This window comes from Pongo pygmaeus, chromosome 4 (genome assembly GCF_028885625.2).
Source record: "Pongo pygmaeus isolate AG05252 chromosome 4, NHGRI_mPonPyg2-v2.0_pri, whole genome shotgun sequence".
Taxonomy (NCBI): Eukaryota; Metazoa; Chordata; class Mammalia; order Primates; family Hominidae; genus Pongo; species Pongo pygmaeus.
Genome location: NC_072377.2, coordinates 178,919,594 through 178,932,665, shown reverse-complemented (window position 1 = coordinate 178,932,665; position 13,072 = coordinate 178,919,594). Strand labels below are relative to the sequence as shown.

The window sequence follows — 13,072 nt, the reverse complement described above, 5'->3', positions numbered from 1 at the left end:
CTTTAAATGTATTTTAATTGCATTACATCAGCATCCACATGCTTTTGGAAGATAATCATGCATATACAGTGACATCTATCATCTAACTGGAATGCCTGGTCACTAATGGGTTCACAGGCTCTATCTAATAATTCCCATGGCTGAAGAGGCCCATGGTTCACAAATGGAGAACAAAAACATTTCACGACGCCAAGTTTAAACAACTGTTTTCTAAACATAATATTTTTAAGCCTATCTCAAAAAGAAAAGATGTAGTTTAGACCCAAAGCCTTCACTCAACCGACTAAATCTGATTTCTGATTATATCCCTTATACAAACTACTCCATATGAAATACTGCCACACCCAGACTCACATGATATTCATGGGCTACTTTCAGTCATTACACCATAAAAACCTTCAGTTTTAAAATGTAAAACTGTACCTTCAGTTTTGTAATGTAAGACTGAATTGCTGATGGTAATGTAAAGATCATTAAGTTCAACCCCTCCGTTTACAGGTGAGGAAATTGAGGTCTAGAGAGAAGGGACCAATCTAAGGCACTACTAGTGGCCAAACCAGGTTTGAACACAACCCTGAACATTTCTCCTTTTATTTCGTAACATTTGGAAAAGTCTGTTATATGCTAACAACTTCTGATCATTACAATAAAGAAATCAGGCAGCTGGTTTAAATACCTCTATTTAGTCAACCATGCCAGACATTTATTATTTGGAATATTATAGCCAGCAGAAGTTAGATTTTTAAAAGTTATTTATATTTCAATTAATCACGGCTGCTCTTCAGAATTAAGACTTGCTCTTTATTGTTGGTTTCTCAAGCACTAAAAGGGGGCTGTAATTGGTTGATTCCTCCTTCTCTTTTCCAATACACAGCAACTGGCATCAACCCAACTGGATTCCAAAGAGATTATGGAACTGCTTTCCCTTCAGAGTTCCACTAATGTTCTTAATTGACTGGTTACCAGGTAATACCCAGAATAAAACAAAGCCTTGCTTTTAGAACTGAGTGCAGTGGTGTAGGACTGAATTCAGAATCAGTCAATTAGATAAAATAATGAAGCCCAGAGGCAGCCCGACCATCTCAATGTCTGATTTGAAAAGTAGTAACTAGTTTAAACCTTCTTAAAAAGTATTCCTTTTACAAATTGTATGGCTAATTGTACAGGGCTAAGCAAGAACAATTTCAGAGAATTTTCTCTCTCCCCCTGTTTAGTTTTGGTAGTAAGGATAATGGTAATGTAAGGGGGAAAAACAAGAAATTCACAATCCAGGCACATACAGTTGATAAATGAATCTACTGCATACAATATTCAGGTAGAAAGTCCATGCAGGAGTTTTGGGAAGTAATAATTCTGTGGCACAATTGTGAACTGTTCCCTTGTTCCTGTTGCTAAACTAAATGCAAAGAATCTTGGATATTTTTATGACAACTATGAATCAGGCGGCATTTCTTCCCCTCCCCCAAAGTCAGCAAATAACATCGTCATGGATTATATAACAGGATCAAGGAAAGCCTTAAGACCTTCATAGACAACAAAGGGCTTTTTTATTAAACAGATATTTGGGCTGTTTTTGTAGCTGTCAGGAAATGAGACAGCAAGAGTCACCTCTATAGAATTCTATTATAGAAGGAAAACATAGAAAAACAAAGTGACACTATTAAAGGTGCACAATACACTCTATTAATTTAGATGTGGCACATGAATGACATGTATCCCCATAAATATTGTGGGCCCCCTTCTCTTTTTTACAGTAGGAAGGTCCCTAATATTTATCATTGACAAACTGTGGACAAAGTCTGAAAATCTTACTACTTAATTGTCATTCTGATTTCATTTCTGAGTGGAGATTACTATTTTTGCCTGTCCAGATGGTAAAACATAAGCTTAAATTGTACACAAATCTTAATATGACAAAGTAAAACATTAAAGAAAAGTACTTGTTAATTTGTTACCTGATTGTTGCTTTTCTTATTTATCTCTAAGTTTTTATCTACCACACATAGTTAAATCCCTGCCCTGAATGTATGTCAAACAATATTAAGTCATAACAACCATAGAATAAGAGAACTTTACTACAACTGAAAAGAAAAAATAAGTTAATGGGTTAAAAAAATCTTTTAAATGTATGTTTAACCTTCTAATAACATTAAAAGTTTACTATTATAATACTTCCCCCATCCACTCACCCACCGTTACCCTCACCTCTCACTCAGGTAACAAAGAATAAAACGATAACCAATTTTCATGGCATCAAAATAGGATTCCTTGTGTTCAATGTTCAGGATTAAGATAAAGGGGCTGCTTAAGTAATTACGGACCCACATCATGGATGACATAAGACAAACTCCCCCTTTGTGGCAACCGCTTATTTGATTTTCAGACCAAATAAAAACAAGGGTTAAATATTCAATCACGAATGTGTGGCAGGTAGAGGGCAGAGGATCACTATTTTCGATTGACTAGTACGTGTTATGTAAGTAAACGGGGCAGATGAGGATCTGGCCCATGCACAAGATGCATTTAGTTTGAACTGAGTTGGTTTCCATTCAGAGGCTAGAGGGAGGAAGACTTCAGTCCGACCCTACGACGATGTCGGCATTCACATACATCACATGATTTTCTTTCCTAGGCATTTCCCCTTCCCCTTCCCCCCTTATAAAAACCCAAAGACAAAAACAACAGCAACCCCAAATCTGAAAGGGGGTAATCACACTGCTCAAAATCCACACCTTTGTAAGCTCAACCTACACAGTACAGTGAGGAATCCAACAAATCCGATCAAAAGTAAATCAGAAAGCAGGCAGTTGTTCAAAATTAAGAATAGACCCTTCACTTTTCATACAAAAAAATCATGCCACACAATTTCGCCCTCTTCTTCCTCACAATAGAAGTTACCTCAACACAGAAGCCCAGGTCCCATCCTACAGCACAGCTAAGCCAAGGCAAGAGAAAGACTGTTCAGGATGTTCCATTTCCGCAGTCAAGAGAGGGAGAGTACAGGAGGAGAAGAAACACGCTTCATTCCTACGTAGTCACACACACATTTAATTGCAGCCCAGTTTAAATTATACTCTTTTTTATTTAACGTCCTCCGTTACTTATGAGGCTTTGAGAAGTAAGGCAACTTTCTAATTCTTAGGAGACTTAAGTCACTCCCCTGTTAACGCTACTTTGAATTACTTGGTATCATCCAAACCGAGCAAGAAAGAGCCAGCCTAGTTCAGGAAGGCTTCAGCCAGACACACAGGCAGCTGCCGGCCGACTCTGAGTCTTGAAGACTTAATGATATTTAAAGATCCCTCAATTCGCCAGACACATTTGATACCACATACCAATAATTTACTTGGAAGGAGAAATTTGATTATAAATCCGAGTGAAATTAACTGGTTTGCGTTATCCATTTCTTCTTTTTTATTTCTTTGAGATGGAGTTTCAGTCTTGTCGCCCAGGCTGGAGTGCAACGGCTTGATCTTGGCTCACTGCAACCTCCGCCTGCCGGGTTCCAGCGGTTCTCCTGCCTCAGCCTCCCAAGTAGCTGGGATTACAGGCGCCTGCTACCGCGCCCAGCTAATTTTTACATTTTTAGTAGAGATGGGTTTCACCATGTTGGCCAGGCTGGTCTTGAACTCCTGGTGATCCACCCACCTTGGCCTCCCAAAGCCCTGGGATTACAGGGGTGAGCCACCATGCCCAGCCTATCCATTTCTTCTTTATGGTACTTTGAATCATGCCCCATTAAATGTCCCTTAAAGGAAAATATCCATCTAATCCTTTAAAAAGGTTGGAGGTTAGGGTACCAGTAATCTGTTCTCATTTTGCCACAGGCAAACCAATTTAAATAGAAAAAGGTTAAATACGGTAAGAAATTATATACCCTCCCCACCATTCCTACCTGAAATAAATCATTCTAATATTAAAGCAACAGAACCTATTTTAGTAAGACTTCCTTTCATTTTGAAAAAAATTTACTTATTCCCAAATTACTTCAAATTTATAACATATGAAATAAATGACAAAATTTAGCAACTCTCATAGCAGGTTTCTAGAGCTATTTCAGCCTGCATAGAGTCAGTATCAGTATAAAATACTTGTTCTAATGCCTCTCTACCAGTATACAACATGTGTTCTCTAAGTCAACTAAGTGACTGCAATTTGGAATATAGGAATATTAGTAAAATGGTGTATCAAAAGAAAAGTTAAGGTTTCCTATTATTTATTACATATTTTTAAGTAGCACTAAATTAATTCTATCCCAACTGTAAAGATACAGAGTTTAAATAATCCCCACAGCCACTCTCTTACAATGATACAAAAAAAAAACTTTTATAAAACTGATGAAACAAGCTTTGTGTACTAAACTTTCAACTTGAGTTTCATGATTTTCTTCTAGAAAGGCTATTATAAATTCTTTTGCTTAGCAACAAAGAAAAGAAGCACAGATGGAATCATCACTTGCCCACTCATTTAAGCATTTGTTTCAAACAAATTTACAGCAATGAAAAATAGTCAGGGAAGGGTCTCTAAATTTAACATGTAGATAAAGCAAGAAATAATATGAAAGTGTTTTAAAATGCAAGGTCACAACACCTTTGGCAGTCAGGAATTAAATACATAGCATTTTTGGAGTAGATCCATAGCTCTTAAAATAAAGCGATGCAATGCATGAAACACGTGAGGCAGTGATGTATAACATGCTTCCACTACTTACTCTACATATGCAGTAGGTTTCCTGGGCACCATGGGGATATGTAAAAGACTGGCACTTTAAACAACTTGCATTTTTGAATACAATCATTATTGCTTACATTCAAATTAAGTACTTGAAATGCCTGAAACTCAGAGGAATTGTGGTGGATATGTTGAGCCTTCCTTTCAAAAACTGAAAGCAAGATACATTCTACAACAACATGAAGAGAAAAAGACTCCATTTTCACACTATTCAAAGGAATAATATGATATCTAAGTCATAATTTAATATCTGAAGAACAACTATAATGTTTTGACAGTCTGTAGATTGCCTTTGTTCTCTCAATAATTTTGCTGTCTCATTTTGGCTTTCTAGTGAAATGAAGCGAATTGAATATTATATTGTTTTCATATATTGGATTTAAAATACTCAACCACTATCATGAAACTGTGGATTGTTATATTCTGACATCTAATATTTAAGCACTATTTTTGTCTCTTTATTCCCTTCACATACAGAAAAGAAAAAAAGGCTCCCTAATTTTCAGAGGTCTCTCTATACACTGAATATAACACTGCCTCATGAATCTTTATTTCACTGTGTCCAACCTATGCTTCAGAAGGCTGAAAACAGATGTACTCGCATGTGGTTTTAATCTATTTCATGCTGCTCCATTTCTAAGTAACAAGTACCAATTTCATAAGCGAGAAAAAACACAAATAACAATAAGATACAATATTCCCCAAATAATCATCTAGGCATCTACAGCAACAAAATACTTTTCTGTCCAGGTGAAGAAAAACTTGATAAGCCTAATAATATTGTAGCAATGCACAAGCTGCCACCTGGGAGATCAAAATTCAAAATCAGCCTGTAGCTCAGGCTCTAAGCTTATGAGACTGAGTGTGCAGCAAAGAAAATGAATTCGGTCTCTGGGGAAGAGCTTCTGAGGATTGTCACTGGTGTTGGTTATGGAGAAGGCAATACACAATTTCGTGGATAAAAATAACATCCAGACTTGCCAGCTGACCAGAGAAAGGACAGGGAGATAAGGAATGAGGAGAACCCTTTCCTCACCGCGCAAAGAGCTAAATCCCTGTACATAGAAAAAATCATAGTAGCCTCAAAATTCTTAGAAAAGCAATTAAAAATAAGTTATAAAAAAACTAATACGAATTATGAAAACTATGTACTCCTTTGAACATTTTTTTTAAAAAAACATAAATTTTCCAACAAACCAGTTGGAATCAATAATACATTCATAAAGAAATTCAAAAACTATACTTGAAGGTTCCTAGGACTATTAAGCATTTTGTTGATAGCAAAAATAAAGTTTTTTAACTGCATTACAGTAAGGGAGATTTTTTGTTCCAAAATGAAAAATACAAATTAAGTTTTCTAGCTCTTTTGAAAATTTAAGTTAATAATAGCCACACCAATAGATTCAACTTGTAGTTCCTGTAGCAATTTTAGGCCTTATTAAACACATACACACACAAACTGCATACCTATGAGGAACCAGAAATGAAAGAGAAAAATAAATGAGGTCATTCATAATTTTTTATGAAATTATTTTTAAGATTATTAAAGTTGTCTTTGAATTGTAAAGTCTTTAAAACAATCAAATCTTTTAATTTTTTTTTTCTGAGAGGTATACTGTTCTCTACTAATCTCAGAATTAACACGAATTTTCTTTTCTTTTCTTTTTGTGACAGAGTCTCTCTCTTCTGTCGCCCAGGCTGGAGTGCAGTGGCCCGATCTCGGCTCATTGCAACCTCCACCTGCCAGGTTCAAGCAATTCTCCTGCCTCAGCCTCTGGAGTAGCTGGGACTACAGGTGCACACTACCACGCCCGGATAATTTTTCTATTTTTAGTAGAGATGGGGTTTCACCATGTTGGCCAGGCTGGTCTCGAACTCCTGACCTCAGGTGATCCACCCACTTGGGCCTCCCAAAGTGCTAGGGTTACAGGTGTGAGCTACCACACCTGGCTAATGTCAATTTTCTATTTTCTGTTTCTAAGGAAGTAGAGCACTGGAAGAGTATTTTATTTATTTTCAAAATGAATTGGTAGGTGTTAGATATCTATTTCAAAATGACAATTTTTTTTAGTTATTCAAATTTTATTATCTTTATTACCTTTAAACAAAATTTCACAATAGAATGAACCACTGTTAAAATCAAGCATAGTATTCCTAAAATAGCTATCTAAATCAGAAGATAGTTTGACAAGAAATAAAATGTTACCCTGAGCAAAAACAATGTCTTGGCAGTGATAGGCTACAACGATACAAAGGTCATGATCTTGTTTGAAAAAGAAAACAAGCATAACTATAATCTGGCATTTTAGATCCATGCACTCATCTGTGAATTCTTTACTGCTCTTTGTAGGAAAAAACACACAAGCTTCCTGTAATATACTCAAGCCAGATTGGCACCTAAACTTAAACTGAAGCTGGCTTTTTTGATGAGCATGAAAGCAGACTTACATGTTTAGTAATAATACATGTAATTTCTTTAGTGTCTTCTATGAACTAGGCAATATGCTGAAATCTATAGCTGCATCATATTATGTCATCCTCACAGCCACCACAGACTGTAGTGACAGAGTGGCAGTTTAACCAGATCTGATTCCAAAACCCACTGTCTTTCTATTCCGTCATGTTGCAGTCTATAAATCACTATTTTACAAAATCTGTATGTTCCCAGATTAGATCAATCAGACTTAATTTATTCTGTCATCAGACCTAACTTTTGATTATCCCTATAATATCAGCTTAAAGAAACTTAATTTAGTAAAAATTGGTAAGGAGAACTTAAAAAGAGAATATAGAATAAAGGCAGAACTTTAAACAATTACCCGTTGAGCAAACTAGAAGAAAAAAATCTGATAGAGATGTCCTGGCCAAAACTGATAATCGTATCAGAATACTGTGTGCTGGCCGGGTGCAGTGGCTCACGCCTGTAATCCCAGCACTTTGGGAGGCCAAGGTGGGTGGATCACCTGAAGTCAGGAGTTCAAGACCAGCCCAACCAACAAGGTGAAACCCCATCTTTACTAAAAATACAAAAATTAGCCAGGCATGGTGGCAGGCGCCTGTAGCCCCAGCTACTTGGGAGGCCGAGACAGGAGAATTGCTTGAACCCAGGAGGCAAAGGTTGCACTGAGCTGAGATCGCGCCACTGCACTCCAGCCTGCGCAACAGAGCAAGACTCTGTCTCAAAAAAAAAAGAATAATGTGTGCCAACTCTTTTATCTAACCTAAGTATTAGTTAGAGGCTTGCTTCTTAAAATGTCACATAACAAGTTGTTTCTATCCACTGCTGTTTGTAACCTATGTTTTCTGTGATAAAAACCATAGGCACTTAGAAAATGATTTCTAATTACTTACTATCTGTAGTACCTAGTGTATGGGAAGCTCTTTTAAAATGTGCTGAAAGAATGAAACACATTAAGAATATACAAATGTTCTTTAACTACTTTTTCCATACTTTTTTTTTTTTTTTTTTTTTTTGAGACAAGGTCTTAAAGAGCAGGAACACAGCTCACTGCAGCCTCAACCTTCTGGGCCCAAAGTGATCCTCCTGCCTCAGCGTCCCATGTAACTGGGAACACAGGTGTGGGTTGCCATGCCTGGCTATTTTTTTTTTTTTTTCCAATATTTATAGAGACCAGGTCTCACCATGTTGCCCAGACTGGTCTTGAACTCCTGGGCTCCAGCCATCCTCTACCTTGGCCTCCCAAAGTGCTGGGATTATAAGCCTGAGCCACCGCACCAGACCTTAACTTTAAAAAAAAAAAAAAAATTATTTTATTATATAAAGACAGGGTCTCACTGTGCTTTTTCCTTTTTCAAATTACTTTATTATATAGAGACAAGGTCTTGCCATGTTGCCCAGGCTAGTCTCGAACTCCTGGGCTCAAGTGATTCTCCCTCCTTTACCTCCCAAACTGCTAATTATAGATTGACAGCAAGTTGCAAAAGTAGTACAGAGAAAGCCTCACGTACCCTTTATCCAGTGTTCTCAAATGGCAACATTTTACATAACTATAATACAAAACCAGGAAATTGACATTGGTACAACCCACAAACCTTATTCATATTTTTCCTTTAGCTATTTTTTAAGAGTGTACAATTTTTCTGGTGCTAGAAATAGCACCTCAGACTCTTCATTTTTCTGAAGAGCAAACAAAGGGTCCAAGAGGCTGAAGACTACCCAAAGTCAGAGTGCTAAAAAGTAGCAAAAATAAAGTCAATTCTGAGTGGGAGATCATCTTTCCACGGCTATATAGCATGCATCTACACTAGAGTCATCCACCAGAATTCCATGAGAAATTCAGTAAAGACCTTCCAAATATTCTTATTTCAAAGGTATCACATCAGATGGATGCCTATTTTTTACACATTATTTTTTTTCCCCTCTCTCCAGAAACCTAAAAGCTTTCCTCATTAAAAAAATATTATCACTATTGGTCTACTGAAAAATACATAAAATGTTTTTCTGCATCAGTAACATGATAAGCCAAACTCAAAGGGAAACTAGGCTAAGCAGGTCACCAGTTGAAACGACAGGCTGCCTTGTCACCTTTGACCTCAGTGCAAAGCTCTATGTCTGGCACAAAGCAGTGTCATAAACATTGAATCACTGAATGAATGAATGAATGAAGGAGCCAACAACTTAAGTGGGATGACCAAATATACTAAACACTCTAAGTTTCTTAAAAAAAAAAAAAAAAAACTGCTTTCTAATAAACTGATATTTTTATCCAGCAAAATGTTTTATTTTGTGAGATACTCTTCCCAAAATCAGAGGAAAGGCCCTTAGGAAATATCTAGTCTTGCAATTTTCATTCTTGGCTACATGTTAGCATCACCTGAGATATTAAAAAATAACTCTGGGAGGCCAAGGTGGGCAGATCATGAGGTCAGGAGATCGAGACCATCCTGGCTAACACAGTGAAACCCCGTCTCTACTAAAAATACAAAAAATGAGCCAGGCGTGGTGGTGGCCGCCTGTAGTCCCAGCTACTCGGGAGGCTGAGGCAGGAGAATGGCGTGAGCCTGGGAGGCGGAGCTTGCAGTGAGCCGAGATTACGTCACTGCACTCCAGCCTGGCGACAGAGTGAGACTCCGTCTCAAAAAAAAAAAAAAAAAAACATGCAATCCCGCACCCCATGTATAGAATGGGGTCCAGACATCTACATTTTATTTTTAAAGCACCCAGGTAATTCAACGTCTTTATAAAGGTGAAGAAATTGAGGCCTAGTCAAACAGAATGTCTTATTCAAGATAACACAACTTGTCAGTAACATGAGACCAGAATCCATGTAGAAACAGTACTTTTTTTTAACATGATACATAGAAAAAAATTCTGAGAACTATGGAACTTCATTTTAACTTTGAAACTATTGGTTATTTTTTAAAACATGAAACTAGGCAAAAATTCTACCAACATGTGAACTCTTCCTGGGACGTAATCACTGTCATAAGTAGGTAGAGACATAAACAATTGAGGCACTGAGAAGTTATTGCCTGATATATAAAAAAAATAATAATAAGGTATGGTTGCTGTCTTTGAGCTAATTGCCCATTCTTGGCAATTAGTACTCAGGTAGTACTCTTAACTGGTATCACGATGGCTCCACTGTAGAGGTTCATCAAATATGTTGGATTTTTTAACAAAAAGAGGTATATGTGTAAAATTGATAGAACTTACTGCATACAAAGTCACTCCATAATATTTGCCATACTGTGTATCAGATTAAATAGTTAATACACATTTAAAAGTATTCTCTGAAATCAATTGGGTATATTTCTAAACTTACCTTTAATGGTATCATTTTCAGCTCTCATTATGTCAATGAGTGAACTCTCCAGTGAGTGCATGTCGAATGTCCTGGGGCGATCCTGTAGACACAAACAGCCACAAACCACTTTTTAAAATAGTATTTAAATATAAAAGAGGACAGTAAGTTTCATTAGATGGGACACAGATCACAAAGTAGCAATTTTACTCTCTATATAAGGCACATTATTACTAAATGTTATTGTTAATACCAAACATCAAAAACCACAAAAGTAAGTACACAGGGCTCAGCAAAGAGTGATTTGATTTCTAACAATAATTTCAACAAAAGCATCACATTTATTCAGAAAGCCAAAACCATTAAAACTGATTTCTGTATTAGTTAAGAACATTACATAAGTGTTAAAAAAAAATATTCTTTCCCATCACTTAAGACTTCAAAAACGTGGCAAAGGTTTCCAAACTTGTCCCATTAGTTATCTGCTAGACTGGTACCTGTAGGTGCTGTTCAAAATAGCTATATTTTCTTATAAGGCAAAGTTTAAAAATAGTCATCGAATGATTGTAAGACTATTAAATGGTAAAGTATACAAAAAAAAAGAGAAATCTTTTTTTTTTTTTTTGAGACAGAGTCTCACACTGTTCCAGGCTGGAGTACAGTGGTGCGATCTCAGCTCACTACAACCTCTGCCTCCCAGGCTCAAGTGATTCTTGTGCCTCAGCCTCCAGAGCAGCTAGGATTACAGGCACCTGCCACCACGCCCGGCTAATTTTTTGTATTTTTAGTAGAGATGGGGTTTCACCATGTTGGCCAGGCTGGTCTTGAACTCCTGACCTCAAAGGATCCACCTGCCTAGCCTCCCAAAGTGCTGGGATTACAGGCATGAGCCACCAGATACAGCCAAGATAAATTATATACTTATTTTAAGAAAATAAAAATATTGATGTATTCATCTCTATATATTATCAAAGTTGTTCTTGACTGTTAATGATTTGCCTTCTCTAAAGATTTGTTTTTAAAACTAATAATCTATATAGAAAGTTGAAAAAAAATCTCCTTCCTTCCAAAAAGCATGTAAAAAAAAATTTGGTAGACTCTCCCTTCCCCCAACATAAAAATAAATCTGGAATAATGAAGCACAGAAGCTGCTCTCATTACTGTCACGAGGCTTTCTCTAAGGAGAAGGATGAGAATAGCAATAGAGAACTGCTGAAGCATGTTCTGTCCCTCCCTGCCCCCAATGCAACATGTTATTAGGTCCCCAAACAACCCAGTCATTACTTCTGGTAAATAAAGAATAAAAGGATCAGAGTTAAAATAAGAGTTAGAATCTAGATGAGAAAGCAAAACAAAACAAAACAAAATCTCAATTCCTATTTACTCTCAACTTGCAAAATTAGGCTTGATTTTGTTGCCATTAAAATTAAAGGGAAGGAAGAGTGTGGGGTACACTGCTGACCTAAACCCCTGGCTTAACCAAGTGCATTTCAAGAGTGGGTATGGAATCCTAAAATATACAACATCCCAAGTGCTCTGACATTCCTCAGGATGAAGAGTACTAGAGACAACTAAAATTAAGGTTTAGCTTGATGCATTAAAAGTAGGAGATGGGCCGGGTGCGGTGGCTCACGCCTGTAATCCCAGCACTTTGGGAGGCCGAGGCTGGTGGATCACGAGGTCAGGAGATCGAGACCATCCTGGCTAACACGGTGAAACCCCGTCTCTACTAAAAATACAAAAAATTAGCCGGGCGTCGTGGCGGGCGCCTGTAGTCCCAGCTACTCGGGAGGCTGAGGCAGGAGAATGGCGTGAATCCGGGAGGCGGAGCTTGCAGTGAGCCGAGATCGCGCCACTGCACTCCAGCCTGGGCAACAGAGCGAGACTCCGTCTCAAAAAAAAAAAAAAAAAAAAAAAAAAGTAGGAGATGAAAACATTTTAAAATTAAACTGAGACGAAGCAATAATACATGCTCTGACCCACCTTAAGGATACTATACATAAACACACAAAGGCCACTGCAAGACTATTAAAGAAAAAGGGGATCCCAAAGAAATCTGCAAGCAGAATTCTAAAACTTCTATTCAATTATATTTTCTTTTACATTACTATTTAAATTCAAAGCTTTGACTTTATTTTTTTTTAAATTACCTCCTTATTGTATCCCCTTCATTTTTCTACTTTCTTAGCTAACTTCTAGAACCTCTAAGCTGACAGAGGATGTCCTCCACTTGAGAACACTTTTTTTTTTTTTTTTTTGGATGGACCTAACATTTCTCTTCTGTGCTTTTATAACACATCTTACCCCACACGATTATTCTGCTTCCCTGAAATAGGGACCACTCCTCCTGACCCTATCTCATCATGCAGATGTTCAGTAATGTGCACTGAGTGGTTTTATAATACCACTGCAACTTGAGGAGTCCAGAGACAGTATATTTAGGTAGAATCCAATATTACAGGTAAGAGACAGTATTTCAAGTTTTCCCCCAGGGGCAGGAAGGTTAGGGTGAGGATGAGGATGGGGAAGAGTGAACACGTGCCTTACCATTCTATCCTGCTCTAAACTGGTATTAT

General features: G+C 37.3%; 1 protein-coding gene across 4 annotated transcripts in view; it reads right to left on the bottom strand.

The window, feature by feature from the left end:
- The window catches only part of CPEB4 (cytoplasmic polyadenylation element binding protein 4), a 72,157-nt gene that overhangs the window by 39,101 nt on the left and 19,984 nt on the right, over positions 1–13,072 (bottom strand). For all 4 annotated transcript variants that reach the window (XM_054487862.2, XM_054487863.2, XM_054487864.2 and 1 more), the window contains exon 2: positions 10,518–10,599. In XM_054487862.2, coding sequence (XP_054343837.1) covers positions 10,518–10,599 — 82 coding nt within the window. The remainder of the gene's footprint in view (positions 1–10,517; positions 10,600–13,072) is intronic.